General features: G+C 34.7%; 2 protein-coding genes across 6 annotated transcripts in view; one reads left to right on the top strand and one right to left on the bottom strand.

The window, feature by feature from the left end:
* Positions 1-2681: 2681 nt before the first annotated feature.
* On the top strand, positions 2682-11229 carry LOC142241484 (phospholipid scramblase 3). Its single transcript, XM_075313263.1, has 5 exons — positions 2682-2867; positions 5452-5490; positions 5564-5707; positions 5780-6315; positions 11001-11229. The coding sequence occupies exons 1-5, from the start codon at positions 2786-2788 to the stop codon at positions 11028-11030; spliced, it is 831 nt and encodes a 276-aa protein (XP_075169378.1). The 5' UTR covers positions 2682-2785; the 3' UTR covers positions 11031-11229.
* The window catches only part of shn (zinc finger protein schnurri), a 239578-nt gene continuing 229166 nt past the window's right edge, over positions 11000-21411 (bottom strand). For all 5 annotated transcript variants that reach the window (XM_075313247.1, XM_075313248.1, XM_075313249.1 and 2 more), the window contains one exon: positions 11000-21391. In XM_075313247.1, the coding sequence (XP_075169362.1) occupies positions 15467-21391 (5925 nt within the window). In that variant the 3' untranslated portion in view covers positions 11000-15466. The remainder of the gene's footprint in view (positions 21392-21411) is intronic.

Here is a 21411-nt window from a genome sequence, read left to right as displayed (position 1 = left end):
ATTTTCTATAGAAGTAAAGTTATGACAAAATTTTCTATAGAAATAAAGTTATGACAAAATTTTCTATAGAAATAAAGTTTTGACAAAATTTTCTATAGAAATAAAGTTTTGACAAAATTTTCTGTAGAAATAAAATATTGACAAAATTTCCTATGCAAATAAAATTTTGACAAAATTTTCTGTAGATATACATTTTTTTTACAAAATTTTCTAAAGATATATATTTGTTTACAAAGTTTTCTATAGAAATAAAATTTTGACAAAATTTTCTATAGAAATAAAATTTTGACAAAATGTTCTATAGGAATAAAATTTTGACAAAATTCTCTATAGAAATAAAATTTTGACAAAATTTTCAATATAAATAAAATTTTTACAAAATATTCTATAGAAATAAAATTTTGACAAAATATTCTATAGAAATAAAATTTTGACAAAATTTTGTATAGAAATAAATTTTGACAAAATTTCCAATAGATATAAAATTTTGACAAAATTTTTTTATAGAAATATTATTTTGACAAAATTTTCTATAAAAATAAAATTTTGACAAAATTTTCTATAGAAATAAAATTTTGAAAAAATTGTCTATAGAAATAAAATTTTCACAAAATTTGCTATAGAAATAAAATTTTCACAAAATTTGCTATAGAAATAAAGTTATGACAAAATTTTATATAGAAATAAAATTTTGACAAAATTTTCTATAGAAATAAAATTTTAACAAAATTTTCTATAGAAATAAAATATTGACAAAATTTACTATGCAAATAAAATTTTGACAAAATTTTCGATAGATATAATTTTTTTACAAAATTTTTTATAGATATACATTTTTTTACAAAATTTTCTATAGAAATAAAATTTTGACAAAATTTGCTATAGAAATAAAATTTTGACAACATTTTCTATAGAAATAAAATTTTGACAAAATTTTCCATAGAAATAAAATTTTGACAAAATTTTCTAAAAAAATAAAATTTTGACAAAATTTTCTATAGAATTAAAATTTGGACAAAACTTTCTATAGAAATAAAATTTGGACAAAATTTTCTTAGAATTAAAATTTGGACAAAATTTTCTATAGAAAAAATTTTTGGCAAAATTTTCTATAGAAATAAAATTTTGACAAAATTTTCTATAGAAATATAATTTTGCAAAGTAAGATTTTTTGTTAAGTAAAATTTATAAAAAGTCGATAACATGGAAACACATGACTAAACTGCATTATTGGGATTCAAAGGGAATTTTCGATAGAGTTGTATATAGGAATACAGACTTGGACTTCCTACTGGGCGTATACACAAATCAGCTATGCCCTGTGTTTGTTATATTTCGAAGCTATTAAAAAAAATAAATAACATAAAAAATTATTTGCTGAAACAAATACAATTTATACATAGTGACTTATTCTGATTTTAGTGAATAGCACTAAAAACATATTAATCATTCAGATTCTTTTTTTATTTTACGTTTTATGACACTTATACACGTATAGTGTCTAATAATCTACAAATTATTTTTTTGTTTGGTATTACCAATTGCCTTGTAAAGAGAACGAATTGTTTTTAAGATAAAGCAACTTTATTACTGCAACTTTAGGTATTTAGTGGATGTGCGATATGCATATGCTAAAAACACCGTAATACATCCACACGCAGAGAAGGAATAGGATCACCTCAAATATGTTTCAAGAGACAAATAAAATTTTATTGAGCAGGGAATATGGAACATTTTTGCCGCAAAAGTATTGATTTCTCACCAAAAATAAAATGCTAAAATGCCGTAATCTAATTTATAATATACGAGAAAATAACATGGTTTGCGACAAATTTGCTAGCGAAATTTCCAATATCTACCGTTATCGACAGCTCTCATATTTTTCCCATAAGAAATTTTGTTTAAACAGTTTTATCGATCAGTTTTACCATAATGCGCTTTACAGACTATCAGTTATTCCGGACGGAATGACGGTGTTTGTAAAGGATCTTACAGTGTGTCGGATCGATACGACTTGTCGGCGATGACAAAATAATCGGTAAATGTGTTATCGATCCCATAAACATGCAGCAGTATCGATTATGCCTTCGGACATAACTGATAATGTGCACAATATATGGGATATGTTCGACACGAGAACTGTCGTCCGGAATAACTGATAGTCTGTAAAGCGCATAACGTCCAGTATGCAGGACTTGCGGAAAATTCGTTTGCGTGACAATAATTTAATATGGGAGCAAAATGTACACAGTCGATAACAACTCCTAACGGAACTTTGGTTAGCAAATATATAGCAATGCATTATTTCTATGGCTAGCGGAAATTTCGTTTGTGTGCCAATAACACAGTTTTGCCATCTAACGAAAATTTCGCTGCATGCCAATAAAACAGTTTTGCTATATATTTCTTTACTGGAACAGTCGATAATAAATTCCTAGGCATTTTTTAGCGAATATAGCATTTCTTATAACTCCTCTTCATTTTTTTTAAACATAAAATCCAAAAAGTTGTAGCAATTCTATTTAAACCTCCACGTAGAAATTATCTCTGCGTGTAACATCCAATCAATAATAGCTCGATAAACGAGCCTTATCAACTTCAAAACAAACAATGATTATTGAAATGTGAAAGAGAACAAGTCGGACATACTGGTAGTATTAGATATTGCACGTTAAATAGAGCCAGTAATTTCAGTTTACCTTTCGAAGGTGTTGCGGAAGCACTGAGCGGTGGAAATATATATTTTTCGAAAAGTCAAATCAATTTGCAAAGAAAACGGGAGAAAATGCTCGAAAACGATGCAGTACGAAATTTACAATTTGATAGTGAAATCCGTGTTGCCCAACAAAATCGTTCGGAACCAAGAGGTGATATACCATAGATAGAAGAAATAGTTTTTCTATGAATGGGCGAATTGTAACAAATTTAGATTCCAATACAATGCCTTTGTTATAAACAATAAAGTAGTGGGTCATAACTCCTATCTTATCAAAGCTATTCCTTTGTATTGTTGTTAACAAAAAAAATTGCACTGTATACTACAAAAAAGGTATTATTTTTTGGTGTTAGCTAAAGAAGTTTGTAAATGTGGATTATTTTTTTTTCTATACCTTAATAATTTTTACATTTTTTTTAAATATTTCAAAAGTGTTTTTAGACATGTAATAAAAGAAAAGTTACTACCAGACATTTTGGTTTCGTGCCGATAGCATAGTTTGTCAAGATTTCACAATTTTTCCAAGTAAACAATAAATACAATGCTGAATTACCTCTAACATAATTAATAATGGCTGACAAATAAAAAAATCCTATCGCTTGCCCCATAGAAAAAGTCTGCTTAAAATAGCAGTATGTGTCTTCTATTATATATTTGCAATTAATGGTCTATGAAATAGCAATTACTGTTTTAGCAGACCTTTCCGCTGTGTCCACTAACACATAATTTCTTTGAGTGTTGGGTGAAATTTGGTAAGCACCTCGACCGCTAAAATTATATATTGACGAAAAATTTGGTTACTTTGATTTTCTCATGAACTCGGCATGCACTTCCTAGCTTCAAGTTTGCTGTTCGATAAGAAATCCATAGCTACTTTTTACCAAAAATATTATTTTCGATGGCAAAATATCAATGCATTTCGTCTAGTGGGTTGCAGAAATTTCGTTAGGGGAGGAATACATCAATAAAGGCATCAATAACCATTTATGGAAAAAAAATTTAAAAATAGTGCATAGGACTTCAGAAGCCATAATAAATGGCATAAGGCCTGTACGCGCTACTAGAAAAAAATTGTGTGGTACAGCTTTAACGATAATTTGCTGTTACATGTCAATAAGACTGTATCTTATAGGAGATAAATAAGGAATTGGTAAACAATCGATTACATCGTACTGAAGACTATTACGGATAGTGGAAATTTTTCTAGTGACGTATATCAGTCTTATGGCGATTTATGATATCCAAAATTCCTAGATACGTTATTATCCACTGTTTACATTTAGCTCATATAGGGCCGGTATGCACCTCCACCGGAAATTTCCACTACCGATAAGAAATGCATTGCCCTATTTGATAACGAGAATTCCGTGAGTCGCTATTATCGATTGTTTACATTATGCGCTTTACAGACTATCAGTTATTCCGGACGACAGTGCTCGTGTCGAACATATCCCATATATTGTGCACATTATAAGTTAAGTCCGAAGGCATAATCGATACTGCTGCGTGTTTATGGGATCGATAACACATTAACCGATTATTTAGTCATCACCGACAAGTCGTATCGATGCGACATATTGTAAGATTCTTTACAAACACCGACATTCCGTCCGGAATAACTGATAGTCTGTAAAGCGCATTATGTTCCCATAAGAAATAGATGGGAAAACTGAGTTATTGACGCACAAACAAATTTCCTGTAGAGGTATACACCATACGAAATTTTCCATACAACAATGCTATCGAATACTTACTTAATAATTGTTTTAAAATAATTGTGAATTTATTATTAAGGACCGGTATGCACCTCCATAAGAATATATATTTGCAAACGAGAAATCCGTGAGGTTCTGTAAACGATTGTTTACATTTTGCTCCCATAAGAGGTACATGGCGGTGACGGTGTTATTGGTACGCAAACGAAAACTCCTTTTTATAGCCGAGTCCGAACGGCGTTCCACATTGCAGTGAAACCACTTAGAGAAGCTTTGAAACCCTCAGATATGTCATCAGCATGGGATAATCCACCGCTGAAAAACTTTTTGGTGTTCGGTCGAAGCAGGAATCGAACCCACGACCTTGTGTATGCAAGGCGGGCATGCTAACCACGATGGCTCGCCAACGCAGATATTAGGTCCGGAATAACTTATAGTCTGGACGGCGCATAAGAAATGTGCAGGCATTTCCGGTTATTGAATGATGTTACCGACCGATTACATTTTCTCGATTATTTGCATGCAACCGGATTGTCTGCTAGAGGTGCATAAAGTAACACATGGCAAAACTGTGATATTGGCACGCAAACGAAATTTCCGCTAGAGGTTCAAAAAATGAAAACCTGTATTACCAACAAATACATTAGAATATGAATACTGACTTGGTTTTAGCAAATCTTAACATATCTTGGAGGAAATGAGCCAACACATATGAGAAGGAAAGAAACAGTGATTATTTTTTTAGTTATCACCTGTGGAATATGAACTAAGTATCGGCCGTTAATTAGGAAACTTAAGCAATCGATAATATGGTTATCCGGAAATTTTGCAGCTAGAGAAAATTCCGTGAGAAATCGTCCAATCTTTGCTTTCATAAGAAATATTTGACAGAACTGTATTATCGCCTATCGGAGGAAATTTTCGATACACGTGGTTATAGTTCTTATAGGAAGAGATCAGAAATTAATTTAAATATTTTTAAATGTATATATAATTCAAAATTTATTTTCCTAACTACAGTTTTTGATGGTCCCCAAAGCATAACATCACAACCAAGAGGTAAACAATTTTTATTTTATATCGACCTTTCCCATATAACCCTTCCCACATATCGTTTCTTATTATTTAAAAGTTTCTCAACGCATAGCTTTACCGATTTCCACAGTAGAACAAAATGCTAGAGGTGTACAAACAACATATATTCCATTATCTGGTTATGATTTTTTAAAGGATATCCCTTCAATATATATTGAGCAAACATTTGAATTGAACGATTGTAAGTAGACACCGATTGTAAGTTTGTCGTTACAAACTTCATCGAAAAAAAAAACACATTCCCTATTTCCAGCCCTTACCGGAGTCTCCTCCGAAAATCGTTTCATTGTTCGCTCTGTTGTGGGCGATGCAATTTATGCAGCTTCTGAATATTCCACAGCAAGAAATCGCTTAATATGGGGCTCTGCACGACCTTTTCAAATGCATTTAATCGATAAGACCTACCAAGAAGCTTTGCTGTTTCAGAAAAAGCTCGCTTTGGGCTTTATGTGTTGTCAACCAAAAAGTCTTGAAGTTTGGATACCACCCGGCAATATCTTGGGACGAATTGTTCAGTCCCCGACATTATTGGTACCCGAATTTTACATTGAAGATGGGGCAACGGGTAATCCTATATTTTGTGTGGAAGGACCAAAAAATGCTGGATTCTGTTGTTTTTGTTTACCGAAAGAGACCTATTTTAAAATTCATTCAGGAGGCGAGTTGAGAGCTTCAATTGATCGAAAATGGATGAGTGGCAAAGGACAATATACAACGAATATATATTTTAGTGATTCCAAATTGACCGGAAAGGAGAGAGCATTAATTTTGGGAGCAGCATTTTTATTGGTAAGTTCTATATATATGAGATAAATATGAAATTCATCTACATTTGCGAGGGAATCCATAGGTAGTTAACAATTTTATTTTTTTATATGTCAATAACTCGGGTTTCGAAAAAGTTTCCTAAGGATCTGCATGAACCTTTAACCCCGCTAAAAAAATACATTGACACTTTTGCTAACGAAAATTCAGTTACCAACGTTATCGACAGTTTACATTTTGTTCTCAAAGAAATACAAGGCAAAACTGTGTTATTGTGACGAAATAGGGGTTCCGTTAAAAGCTGCATGTCGGGCTTATGGGTGGAAAATGTAGAAATTGTCGGAAATACAGTTTCTAATACAGCCCGGTGTGCAAATCAAGTGAAACTGCCTTCTCATTAGACATGTTTTTTTGCAAGAACTTATGCAACAGGGCTTTAAGGCCGGTATGCACTTCTAACGGATATTTCCTTTGCTTGCAAATAACAAAGTTTTACTATGTACTGTTTATGGGAGCAAAATGTAAACAATCGATAACAACACCTCTCGAAATTTCCACTAGCAAATAAAGCAATACATTTCTTAGGGGTAGCGAAAATTTCCGCTTGAGGTAAATACCGGGCTTTATGGGGAAAACTGTAAGGAATCCCTAATATCGTCTTATGGCCGGTATGTACCTCTAACGAAATTTCCGCTATCCAGTTTTCTCCCATTAGAAATGTATGTGAAAACTGTATTATTGGTATCCAACAGGAGTTTTTACAAGATTTACTGAAAAATTATCCCCATACATGTTCGATAATAATAAAATATTACTTTATAACTAGATCTATTGGAATTTTTTGTATCAAAACTGTCTTATGCTTCTTCCAGACTATAAGTTTTTCCGGACGGAATGTCTGTGTTTGTAAAGAATCTTACAGTGTGTCCAATCGATACGAATTGTCGGCGATGACTAAATAATCGGTAAATGTGTTATCGATCCCATAAACATGCAGCAGTATCGGTTATGCCTTCGGACTTAACTTATAAAGTGGGATATGTTCGACACGACCACTGTCTTCCGGATAAACTTATTGTCTGCACGGCGCATTATGTAGGTGGTCTTTAAGGCCGGTGTGTACCTCTAGCGGAAATTTCTGCTATCCATAAAAAATGCTAGAGGTACATACCGGCCTTTATGGGGAAAATTGTAAGGAATCACTAATATCGTCTTAAGACCGGTATACTACTTTAACGAAGTTCTCGCTATACACAAGTAATGCATTGGTATTTTTGCTAGCAAAAATTCCGTGAGACATTGTTATCGATTGTTTACAGTTTGCTCCCATAATGCGCCGTCCAGACTAAAGTTTTTCCGGACGGAATGTCTGCTTTTGTAAAGAATCTTACATAGTGATCGAACGATAAGAAATGTTGGACATAAGTAAAATATCGATAAATGTGTTATCGATCCCATTAACAAGCAGCAATATCGATGATGTCTTCGAGCATAATTTATAGTGTAGCCAATATTTGGGATATGTGCGACACGAACACTGTCGTCCGGATAAACTTATAGTCTGGACGGCGCATAAGAAATGCAAAACTGTGTTATTGGCGCACAAACGAAATTTCCGGCTTTAAGGTAAGTACTATGTTCGCTTTTCGCGTTGAAATTTTCGTGGTTACTTGATCAAAACAGTTCAATATAAAGCAGACAAATTAAATCAATTGATGCGTAGTTTGTTGTTCCTCTAGATTTCGGCAAGACTTTACAGGAATAAGTTTGTTTTCATTTATAATTTTGGTTATTTAAGAAAAAGTAATCGCGAAAATAAAGTGGTTTTCAACTCGAAAACCGAACATAGTACCTACCCTTATGAGGTAAAATGTAAGCAAGCAAACAAGCGTATATCGGGCCGTAGTAGAAATGATAAGTCGACTTATATTTTTTTATAAATTTGTTAGCAAAAATTTCGCGAGACATTGTTATTGATTGTTTACAGTTTGCTCCCATAAGAAATCCATGGCAAAACTGTGTTATTGACACACAAACGAAATGTCCGGCTTTATGAGGTAAAATATAAGCAGTCTATGTACTTCATATAGGTAGCAAAAATTTAACTAGAGTTGTATATCGGGCTGTAGTAGAAATAGTATACTGTGTTACCGAGTTTATATTTTTTTTATAAATTTATTAGCAAGAATTTTCGTGAGACATTGTTATCGGCTGTTTACAGTTTGCTCCCATAAAGAATACATGACAAAACTGTATTATTGACACGCTAACGAAATTTCCGGCTTTATGAGATGAACTGCTAAAAATCGATAACATCCTCTTAATGAAAATTTCTACTGCAAAAGTGTCTATGTAGGTAGTAAAAATTGTACTAGAGTTGTATCGGGCTGTAGTACAAATGTTAAGCGGTGCTACCGACATTTTATAAATTCACCTCACAGAAGTAACTTTTTCGAAACTCGATTTTTATCGTCATACAAATTAATAAAACGCTTAATTACCATTAATTTTTTTTTTGAATATAGTGATCAGTTCTCCAGCACAAGTGGCTACACTCATAGAGAAAAGTCTGTAAAAAAGACGGGGTCTGCTGTTATAAATATTTTTGTAATTCGAGGTCTAGGGTAACATTTTAAAACCTAATGCCCTATATGTACCTTTAATGCGCCATCCAGACTATAAGTTTATCCGGACGACAGAGCTAGTGTCGAACATATCCCAGATATTGGCCACACTATAAGTTGTGTTCGAAGACATAATCGATACTGCTGTTTTTTAATGGGGTCGATAACACATTTATCGATATTTTACTTACCTCTAGAGGTGTGCACGTGAATCGAAATTGTCGTGACTCACAAAATTTTCGTGATTCGTGTGTGAGTCGTGAGTCACGCTCATGACAACAGCGTGAGTGTGCGTGAGCGTGATTAACAAACCAAAATGTCGTGCGTGGGCGTGAGCCACGAAAATAATATCTTCGTGAGTGTGCGTGAGTAACGAATTACACTCACGAAAATATTCCTGCTCACCAACATAAAACGCTTAAGAGGTAAATTCAATTACAATTCTAGTGACACCTGGGATGTTAAGAGTTTAATAACACTCTCGATTTTAATAATGTTCATGTTTTCAGACACTTCAGTAAGGTAAATTAATCATAAAATTATTCGTGAGTCACGATAGTTTTCTTGAGTCACGACGTTTTCGTGCATGAGTGTGCGTAAGTACAAATTTTCTTTTCGTTAGTGTGCGTGAGCGTGAGTCCTACCAAAAAATATCGTGCGTGAGTATGATTTTTCAGTCGTGAGTGATGCGCTTTACAGACTATCAGTTATTCCGGACGGAATGTCGGTGTTTGTAAAGAATCTTACAGTGTGTCGGATCGATACGACTTGTCGGCGATGACTAAATAATCGGTAAATGTGTTATCGATCCAATAAACAGGCAGCAGTATCGATTATGCCTTCGGACTTAACTTATAGTGTGCACAATATATGGGATATGTTCGACACGAGCACTGTCGTCCGGAATAACTGATAGTCTGTAAAGCGCATTAAGAGCAGACAATTTTATTTCAATAAATAGTGACTGCTTTACCTTTTTCCAGCAAACTTTTTGCTGTGTCAGCAGATTTTTCAAGTGTGTCTACTAACAAAATAATTTTTAGGGTGTATACATTTATTATGGATAGCATAGAATCACTTTCATTCTTCATTTCGGGCTTTAAACGAATACTAGGCATAACTTTGTTATCGACATGCAAATGAAATATTCATATTGGACTACAAGAAAATTATGACAAACTTTACAATTTCAGTACATTTCTTATATGTAGCGAAAATTTCGCTAGAGCTGCATTCCAGGATTTACGTTTTAAAATGTAACCCAAATGATTTTCAAGATCGGCTGTTTTGCCTTAATTAAAAAAAAAATAGATTTAAAAAAAATCCAAAAATATGCCTCATATTAAAAAACCTATTTTTTGTTAGTATTAAGAGCAAACAATTTTATTTCAATAAATAGTGACTGCTTTACCTCTTTCCAGCAAACTTTTTGCTGTCTCAGCAGATTTTTCAAGTGTGTCGACTAACAAAATAATTTTTAGGGTGTATACATTTATTATGGATAGCATAGAATCTCTTTCATTCTTCATTTCGGGCTTTAAACGAATACTGGGCATAAATTTGTTATCGACATGCAAATGAAATATTCATGTTGGACTACAAGAAAATTATGACAAACTTTACAATTTCAGTACATTTCTTATATGTAGCGAAAATTTCGCTAGAGCTACATACGAGGATTTACGTTTTAAAATTGTACCCAAATGATTTTCAAGATCGGCTGTTTTGACTTAATTAAAAATATATATTTTTAAGGAAATCCAAAAATATGCTTCATATTAAAAAACCTATTTTTTATTAGTATTAAGAGCATTCAATAAATAGTGACTGCTTTACTTTTTCCAGCAAACTTTTTGTTGTTTCAGCAGATTTTTCAAGTGTGTCTACTAACAAAATAATTTTTAGGATGTATACATTTATTATGGATAGCATAGAATCTCTTTCATTCTTCATTTCGGGCTTTAAACGAATACTAAGCATAACTTTGTTATCGACATGCAAATGAAATATTCATATTGGACTACAGGAAAATTATGACGAACTTTACAATTTCAGTTTACTTATAATAAATTTATTTTTTTTCAGGACTATATGTATTTCCAAACAAGGTTCTAAGTAATGGAAAACAAATCACTGAAATATCCTCAAATAAACATCCCCCGGTGTAAAAGCCAACTATGTGCGTGTTTCACTTGTGGAAACCAAAAATGAAATTAACAAAATAAGAATAAAAATACGGCTATTTTGTATAAAACCTAAAAAAAAAACTTGGAGGAAATGGCCCAAAGCATTATTTGATTTTATTTTTTTTTTTTGAATAACAAAGTAAAGAAATTACTTTGAAAAATTTAGATTTTCACAATTGAACCAAAAACTTATTACCGACCCTAAATTAAAAAACACAAAATGTTAAAATTTATTTTCAAAAAATTTTTTATTTTATTTTTTGTTTGTTATTTCAAACATTTTCATTTTTCTTTCTTTCTTTCATATATATATACTATAATATAATAATTCCTCACAATACACAGAGAATTACATATAATGTAATTTATACAATTTTTGTTTATTTGTTTTATATATGTACGTAGATGTGTATATAAATCTAATGATTTTATGAAATACAATTAGAGTTTCTATGATAATAAAGTTGTTTGTTTGTTTCTTGCATATATCCATATAATTTTGTTTTATATACATAAATATATATATGTAATATTTTTATATTTTTCTTTGTTTAATAAATTTGATTTGTTTTTATATGCATGTATGTGTGTGTATATATATATGTGGTAAATATTATATTTTTAATTCGTTTAAAGTTTTAAACTTACAACACTATAGTTTCTATGACAGTTTTTCTTTGTTGTAACTAAATTACAAAAAAAAATTCTATTCTATAATTATAACTTAATAGATATATGTAAAAATTATTATTGAATTTTGTATGATTTTTTAAATGGTTATATTTTTTAGATTTTTGTACAACATTTATGTTTAATTTTTAGAATTATATTATCAAAAATACAATATAATATATACAATTTTAACTAATATTATTAGAAAGTTTATTTGTTTTTATTTTTTTTTATTTTATTAACGTAAATAATTTGTTTAGAAATTAATATTTAATAATAATAATAATAATATAACTATTATGTATGAGTCTCGTGGTCTCGTTGGTTTTCTGTTTATATTTGTTTTAAAACTAAAAGTTAGTTTAGTAAAACTAATTAAAAAAAAAATAAAACAAAGTAAGAAAAATTCAACAAACTGTATATATATAAAGAAAAAAAAATAGTTTAAACCCAGGAAGAACATGATATACGTTTTTTTTTTCTTAAAACTGAAAAAAAAAATATTTGAATCTTTACAAAACTTATTAAGAAAAGTTTCGTTTAAGTTTTAGAATTTTTTACTATAACAAACAAAAGCCTTTAAGGCTTTTGCAAGTGCAGTTAAAATAATAAAAATATAAAATAAAATATATAAATCTTTACAAAGTATAAAAAATACCTTTAGAATATTTCTTTTTGTTTTGTCTATGTACAAATAATTACCACTAATGATTTTTTTGTCTACAAAAAACAGTACCACAGTATTCTTAAATTTCTAATTTTTTTTTTTTTATAATTTTTCCTCAAGTAATTCTCAAGACATAAAAATATTTGATTTTATTATGCTTAATGCATTTGCATTTTATATAAAAAAATGATATTGTTTTCCTATAGTTGGTTTTTCTTTAAATTTTTGGTTCATTTCAAAAGATTGTATATTACTTTGTAAATTGTTTGATATTTAGTCATTAGTTTGTTTAGATATACATGCATATAGACATTTTGACATAGACGTATATTAAAGGAAATTTATGTTTAGAACCGCTAAAACTTGTTCAAGTTGTGTTTTTTCTATTTGATTGAAGAAATTTAAGTAGTCTAACGTTTGTTTATAAGGTTCATAGGTTTTTGAAAACGATATGTGATTTAGGATATGATGAGTTTGAATTTCATCGTTTTATGTGTATGTAAAAGAAATTGGTCCTGAGGTTGCAAACATTTTGAGTTTTTTTTTTTTTTTTTTTGGTTTTCAGTGTGATCATTTGTAATAATTTGAAATTCTATGATTGTGTAATAAAAAAAGTCCACTGGGAAATTTTTTTCTTGCAGAAGGTTAACCACCGCCTTTTCAGGGTATAGCTCTAGCCTAAATTTGGTTTACATGACATTAGACACATTACAAGTCCTTTTAGGACATATGTCTTTAAGACCGTTGTGCAATTGTTGCGAAAATTCTTTTTACACGGCATTAAGATAATTTTTCCATGTTTCTTACGACAGTCGATAATATCGTTCGCCAGTGAAAATGTTTTCATATTTCTTAGGATAATAGAAATCCCTCTGGAATTGTATTCCAGACTTTAGAAGAATATTTTAAACAGTCGATAACGGAGTTTCGCCGAATTTTCGCTATTACAATTTGTTATACATTCATAATAGGCCGCAACATTTCACATTGGATACATCCCCTCTTTATATGACATTAAAATAATGAACACGGTCGATAATATAGTTCTAACAAAAATACAATAATATCGTTCGCTGGTAAAAGTGCTTTGATATTTCTTAGGATAACAGAAATTCTTCTGGAATTGTATTCCGGACTTCAGAAGCAAACTTTAAACAGTCGATAACTACATCTCACAGAATTTTCGCTATTAAAATTTACTATAAATATCTGATGGGTAGCAAAATTTGCATTTGGGTACAGTTCTTTTTACATGGAAATACGCGTTCCACGTTTTTGTCACCGATCGATAACATAGTTTTAACGAGAATTCCGCTAGCAAAAGTGCCTTAATATTTCTTAATGAGCAGAAATTTCTCTAAAATATCATACCGGGATTTAAGACCAAAGTGTAAACGGTCGATAATATCGTTACATATAATTTCCCGTTTTAAAATTTGCATGTTTGATGGATAGCTAACATTTCACTTGGGTACATTTAAGGCAGTGTTGCGATAATTCTTATGGAAAAATGTACCGTGATCTATGTTCGGTACAACATTGATAGTGATTTCGATTGGGAAGAATTTTAAGCAGGCAAGGATGCCTAACGATTTTTTTAGCAAACATAGGTATAAATTTCTTATGGATAGCAAATATTTAGAGAGAAATGCAAACCGGTAAGTTTGTGTTAAGGCCGGTATGCAAGTCTAGGGAAAATTTCGTTTGCGTGCCATTAACACAGTTTTGCCATGTATTTCATAGGGAAGTATACTGCAAACAGTTGATAATAGCACCTAACAAAATCTTCGTAAGCAAATATAGCAGTGCATTTCTTATGGACCTTTCACAAAAGCCTTTTTGTATTCTTTACGGTTAGCAAATATTTAGCAAGATATGCATACCAATCTTTGTGGAAAAATTGAAAAAATACGATCATATCGTACTCGCCCAATATACGTTGTTGTCGGCTATTAAAATTTTCATCACACAATAAGACTGTTTTATCAACATTTTTAAATTTTTAAAATTGCTTATTGCATGAGAGCAATAACTCTCGTGCCGATATTAAAATGAAAATTACTTTTCCATCTGATTTCCTATAAATGTACGACGTTAATGACAATTCAGTGGCCATATTGATATCGGCTGTTGACAATTCCATGGTACAATGCTGGTCGATAACAGTATTATTTTCGATATTTAAATTCCTCCGTTTACGAAGCACGTGAAACAACACTGCTTTATCGACATTTTTCAGTTTTGTTTTTAATTTCTAACTTTCTTACCAACATTAAAACGCAACTGTCTTTTCCTTCTGTTTCCCTATAAATGTACGACATTACAGTCAATTCAGAGGATATATTGTTATCGAGAGGTTAACAATTTCATGGTAAATGAGAACTGTTTTACCGGCCAACATTTTTCCGATATTTAAATTCCCTCTGTTTACGAAACCCGTGAAATAACAATGCATCAGTCTGTTTCACTAGATTTCCATAGGTTTCTATTAAAATTTCCATAGAAGACTGTTTTATCGATCTTGTTTTACAAATGATCACATTTTGTTTAAAACGATGCTATTGCGAAGAGCAATTAATAAAAATTGTAACTCTTCTTCTAGGCTGTTGTTGTTTTTTCTCTTTTTGCACTGTCAACAAGTTTTAGCGGTCAATAGAGATGACGGTGGTATGGGTATGTGTATGTATCTGTGTGTACTATATCTATGTCTGCTAATTATGATGGTAAACGGTATTTGTATAAGGAAAATTTGAGAAATTATCCTGGATTATTCCTAAGGGCTGTTGATGATGATGATGTTGTTGCGGTTGTTGTTGCTGATAGTATAAATGTTGTTGTTGTTGTGGGTTATTATAACCTAAACAAGACCGATTTTCAGGTCTTCCTATATTCTTATCCATACGAATCATCATCGTTGGCAACGAAGATGTTGACACCGTTGCTGATGTTGGGGTTGTTTGTCAGGATGATGATGATGTCGAAATTATATCCATTATTCATCTTTCAGGATAGGCAAAAATGTAATGTCAGTTTGCCGTAGGACTACCGGAATTCATGTGATTCAATAGACCACCGGCACCCCCAATGGGTCCAGATGAGCCATGATGATCTTGCCGTAAACGTTTATCTTGATGCAAAGAATCTGGTAGATCTTTATCACTATCCTCGCCATTGCTAAAATTACCCGGTAAACGTCTCTTAAGATTATTATTCAAAGCCTGGGCTATACTCTCATCCTCCGAGGTGGAATTAGCTCTCCTTGGTGTATTGGCGGCACTATCATTATCCAAAGAGGCTATGGCTGAGGCTGCAGCATTTTCTGCAGCTTTGAATCCATCTTCAGATGCACTATCTTGGGACACCAAACCAGTATTCGAGTTATTATCCTGGACACCCGATGGTGTAGTATAGCTGCCCAACTTGGATGTAGGATCTTTCTCGATTAGTTTTTGGGCCAATAGACGCAAAGAGATCAACGAATTTTCACAATCACTAGTATCAATTTCGGTGAGACTTATGCCAGCCCTTTCGATTTCGGCATAAGTGCCAAATGGTAATTTCTGCAAACACTCCAATTTCTGAACATGGGTCTTGGATCTCAAATGTTTGGCCAAATGACCGTGAATGCGAAAAGCTATCTTACAATCGGTACACTCAAAGGGTCGGGGATTTGAGGTTGTGGGCACACCAAATGTCGAAGTCATAATTACCTTATTTTTGTGGGCTTCGGATCGTTCATGCTTCTGCAAATGACCCTGGGTACGGAATGATACACTGCAGGGATCACATTTATATTTACGTTCCATATAGTGAATGTTCATGTGTAAGGCCAATTGTGATTGTTTTTGGAAAGTTTTCGAACATATCGAACACACAGGCCGCCCATCGGCATTTGTGAGGGGTGGAACTCGAGGATGTACGGGCAAAATTTCATTATTATTCGTTGTGAAACCATCTTCGCCTACAATTACAGTTCGTGTGGGTTGTTGTGATGACGAATTGCTGCCATTTGAACCTCCGGAGAGAACACCAGAAAAGTCGGTGGTCCCTGGTTGCAAAACAACCGATGGCAAATTTGAGTTATGACCAAGTTTATCATCGCTTTGCGGGACATGTCTCTTGGCTGGGGGTTCCTCATCAGTCTCCTCACTTTCATCCGATGATTTGAAGGATTTTGGTATTTCGTTATTGACTAAAGGTAATATATCTTGTTTTTTAGGGGTTGTTGGTGGTGGTGGCGGTTCTACAGGTTCGATAATCTCAATTTTTGGCAGTTTTAAAGGACTATCCAATTTCACTTCACTGCTGGAGACAACAGATTCACGTGAGCTCACAACCACTGTTGTTGTGGCCAAGGTGTTACTGTTGCAAGCCTGGGTTGTTATACAAGAGTTTGTTGATGTTGTCATTGCACAGGGATAAGATGGAGATGAGATACTTGAGGAGACATCGTTTGCTGCACTAGTTCCACTGCCACGACTTAGCTGGGTCTGCTTAATTTTATAGTATTGCAGTGTCTGTTCCCTTCTGTAGTCATAGAGCATCATATCTTCATTGAGATTTCGTACCTCCTCCGATATACCTGGTTGGCTACGAGCTACCTTGGAAGAGACGGAAATCATGGTTTTCAATAGGCCCGATTCATCACGATTGCCACCAAAGATGACATCTTCTATTTGGGCCTGAGTTTGCACTGGCCCAGGTAGGGAAGACAAAGAGGGTTGTTTTGTGGCCATTATATTACTAGGCAGGGAATTCATAGCTACAGAAGTTTGGATTGAGACTTGTGATGTCATAGCGGCGGCGGCGGCTGAGGAGGATGAATCTGAACATCTTGGCTTGGTTAAATCCATGGGAGCCGCCTCAAAATTGCTAGCTGTGGTATTGTTCAAATTTTTGGGCATAGCTTCTTCGGGATTCGAATAGTATTGTTCCTGTTTGTGATAATCGAAAGGTGGTTTGGGTGAGGTATACGATATTACTCTGCGAATGGCTGGAGTAGGTGTGGCTGACGACGAAGACGAAGTTAGTATAGCTGCATTAATTGTACTGGCCATTACCGTTGTCACCACCATCTGACCTGCGGTCTCAGCACTTTGCGTGTGTATGGGTGGAGTCATGGATAGCGATAGCAGACATCTGGCCGCCTCATGCTCCAAATGAGATTTGTTATCTTCAGCCGCCGCCGCATTGCCACTTGCAATCGTAGGAGCATTTGATCGAGCCGAATCAGATTCATTACTGCTCTCAGTTTCATTATCGCTGGAGTCTCCCTCCGAATCCGATTCGGCATTACCCATGGACGAGGTGCGACCTCCAGCTGAGGTCGATGATTGCTGATCGAATTCCATATCTGGCTCCAGGAACTCACCATCGGCAGGCATAGGTCCCGGATTCAAGCCAAGTTCTATACATTTCTTATAATGGGTCTTGGATTGCATGTGCTTTGTGAGATTGCCTTTGGTTTTAAAGCTGAAATTGCAGTGCTTGCACGTGTAAGGCCTTACATCGGTGTGCGTGCGTATATGTTTCTTCAACATTGAGGGTTTCTTACAACGTATTCCACATTCGGAGCATACATATTTACCCCTTCCTCGACCCCTTATGTAGGTGTAATTTTCATTTGATTCATAACCTCCTACCAAAGTTTGCGACGATGATGCTGATGTGGAGGACATATCCTTACCACCATCCTTAGACTCTTGCGTGATTTTGTTATCCTCTTTGGAGGGGGAATTGGCTTCCGCTTCGACCAAAGGAATTTGTTTCAATTGATGATGGTAGAATTTATCTTGACCATCGAGGAAAGGAGTCATCACAATTTGCTGGGCTGCCACCACTGTGTAGGAAAGTTTCTTACTTTCAGCCATATTATAAATTTGAACCTTTTGGCGGGAATCATAAAGCGACATGACTTCCTTGGGTTTCAATCCCAATGGATGGGGATTATTTTCAGCACATTGTTGCCACATACTATACATCGAGAGTTTGTGCATATCTTGGACATATGAAGGCTGTGGACAATTCAAAGTACAATAAAAAGTTTTCGTACTTGATTTTAAACCCAAATATGTATATGAGTTGCCATTCAAATACAATTGAACACATTCTTTCGAGGGTCTGGGTGTTTCCGGGGATATTAAAGGTAAAGTATTGGCCGTGGGTGTAATTCCATGATGACGTTTTGGTGTAAAAGTGCCAGGTCTCAAGGGTAAACTGGTGGGTCTTAGGAATTTCGATTTAGGTTTATTTTCTCCCGTAGCTGCTGATGTATCCATAATTTCGCTGGGGCTACTGGTATCGACATGTAAAGGTGCTAGACTGACGGCAGAGGGTGATAATGCCTTGCTGGTACTAGGTTGCTGGATGATCAACTGATCTTTAACCACACGTTCCAAATTAAAATGCCTTGTCTCCGTATCTCCTGAGGCCGTTTTGCCATCAATAGCCTTGCGTGGACTTAGATTGTCGGCCATACGTAAAAAATTAAACGACTTATTAGGTTTCACTGCCTCTGGGCCAGCCGTTAGGGGAACATTAGGTTTGCCAGAGGCACTATTAGCCACATTTGAATTCCAATTCCTAACATTGCGCATATTGGTCGAAGGAGGAGCTTTGGCAAATTCACTGGGTAAATTTTGTACACCACCAAATGTGGCCACCGATTTCGTAGAACCAGCCACTTCCGAAGCTCCCGCTGCCACAGCTACATTCATGGGACTTAAGTCTTGTTTACGATTGGGACTGCTGGTCCTGGCCTTTGGCTGTTGTGGTACTTGTAAATGTTGCGATTGTTGACCTCCCCCAGATTGTTGTTGCTGTACATTTGCTGTAATTGTTGGTATAGGCAATGGTAATTGAGGTGTCAAACTATTTGGTCCCGGTATACCGGGCACATAGGGTATAACCTTTTCCGTTAGGGGCAATGTTAAAGGATTAAATGCCGTTATTTGATTGATGGGAGGAAATTGAAAATGCTGAGGTCCCGATGATGTAGGCAATCCCAAAGTAAATTTTGGTGTTAACTGGGAACCTTGCATCAAAGGCAATGGCAATTTGGATTCTTTCTTAGGCGAGACTTCTTGAAAACTACCACCCGACAATAGAGGAGTCCTTATCATCTTGGGACTCTTATCAACATCATCACATTCCGAGATGGGAATCATACAACCCCCAGAGGATGTAAAACGTTTTATACGCTCCTCTTTTTTGGACAATTCCAAAGCATTTAAAGGCTGAATTTCACCACCACTGGTTATATTCGTTAAACGTTTGCCCGCCGCCGGAAACTTTTCCGCAGTATCGAATTTCAAACGCTTGTTAACGGTGTTGGTGGTGGAATGATCATTGAAATTGACATTGTTGTACATGCGATCATCATGCATTTTGGTTATAATGACCTCTTCGGATTTATTTTTGGAATCATTGGGTGTATAATCCACCAAAGGAGTTTTACCCAAAAGCGGGCCTGGTGAGGGTAGGGGGGCATCTACAAAACGCATTGGCAAGTCATTGATAGTCATTTGAGATTTTGGTGTGGCTGTAACAACGTTAATGGCAGACAAAGACAATGATGATGGAGGGTGGGCAGCAGCTCCTTGGCCTATTGATGTATTAGATGTTGATATAGAACTACTGCTACTGGGCTGTGTAGATGTCGCCGATGTTGTTGTGGTACTGCTACTCTTCGATGTATTTGCCTGGGAGGCACTTAAACGACTTAATACAAAATTGCTGGGTTTCGTTTTCAATTGCGACCATGCCAATTTGGCCAAAGAAAGAGGATTCTTGGACAGAATCTTCAAATCGGTCATATTTAATGCCATCGAACTGGAACGGAAATATTTGTGTGAGGGCGAGGAGGCAGGCGAATTCGCACTGCTGTTATTGCCTTGGCAATAAGTACTATTGTGCAATTGTAAATCTTCAGCTGTTCGAAATTCCATGGAGCACAGGGGGCATATGTAGACAGCATCCTCACCCTCGCCCATGGGTATGGCAAGACCTCGAGCATTAAGTAGAAGATTTTTAATAATCGAATTATTTGGTGGATATTTACCAGCCGATGTGGATGGTTGTGGTTGTTGCTGATGAGCTTGCGAACTTGAATTCGACGAATTGGAGGCATCATTCACATTGGCTGGAATTGAAAGGGTTTGTTGTGAGTTTTGTTGTTGTTGTTGTTGATAATGCTGTTGTTGCTGTTCTATGGAGTGTCTTTTACGTGGTGTAGCTGGTGGAGGTTGTTGCGGCAGGGGTCCTTGGGGTTGTTTAGTGGACAAATCCAAACGTTCTTCCAACACAATGGATGGTTTCGATTTGGAGGACAAATTAAGGGGGACATTTGCCATATGCGATGGTGGTGCAATGGATCCCGTTGGGCCTGTTGGAGCAGCACCAATCTGCTGTTGGTGCTGTGCAACTGATACACTGTTCGTTATATTTGATCGAAACTGATGACTGATTTGTGCTGGAGAGGAGGGAGGCGCTGGAGTTTGTTGTGTTGGCAATGACATTTGCGTTTGCAATTGAATATGCTTGGCCACCAAATGTTTTGATGTTCCATTTATAGGCATAACCACCGTTGGGGGTGGAGGAGCCGCTTCTTCCATAGATTTCTCATTGAAAATTAATCTTTGCTTCTGCATTTGTTGTTGATAGATATATTGTTGTTGTTGCTGTTGTTGCTGCTGTAATTGTTGCTTTTGAACAATCACCTGGGCTAGTTTAGCATTTGTGGCCGATTCACTGGGTGGAGCCCCTGTGGTGGTCTGCAAAGTCTGAGAATTATTCGATGAACCTGTGGAACTCGAACTATTGGCATTGGTAAAACTGCGTGAACGATTCAAAGTTTTGGGATATTTTTTCTGTAGCAACAATTCCTTGTTTTCGACAATGGCTTCATTTTGGGATATAATCTTGTTAATGTGCTCATTTAGCTTTTCCTTGTTCTGAAATGGAAGAGAAGAAA

Source organism: Haematobia irritans, chromosome 5, assembly GCF_050003625.1.
Source record: "Haematobia irritans isolate KBUSLIRL chromosome 5, ASM5000362v1, whole genome shotgun sequence".
NCBI lineage: Eukaryota > Metazoa > Arthropoda > Insecta > Diptera > Muscidae > Haematobia > Haematobia irritans.
The sequence above is the reverse complement of the archived record's forward strand: the minus strand, read 5'-3'. Positions and strand labels throughout refer to the sequence as shown.

Excerpts from the sequence above, each read along its gene's own strand:
- LOC142241484 (XM_075313263.1), top strand. The coding sequence starts at position 2,786 with ATGCTCGAAAACGATGCAGTACGAAATTTACAATTTGATAGTGAAATC. Across the intron at positions 2,868-5,451 it reads AAATCGTTCGGAACCAAGAG|TTTTTGATGGTCCCCAAAGC; the intron begins GTGATATACCAT and ends TCCTAACTACAG. Across the intron at positions 5,708-5,779 it reads AACATTTGAATTGAACGATT|CCCTTACCGGAGTCTCCTCC; the intron begins GTAAGTAGACAC and ends CCCTATTTCCAG.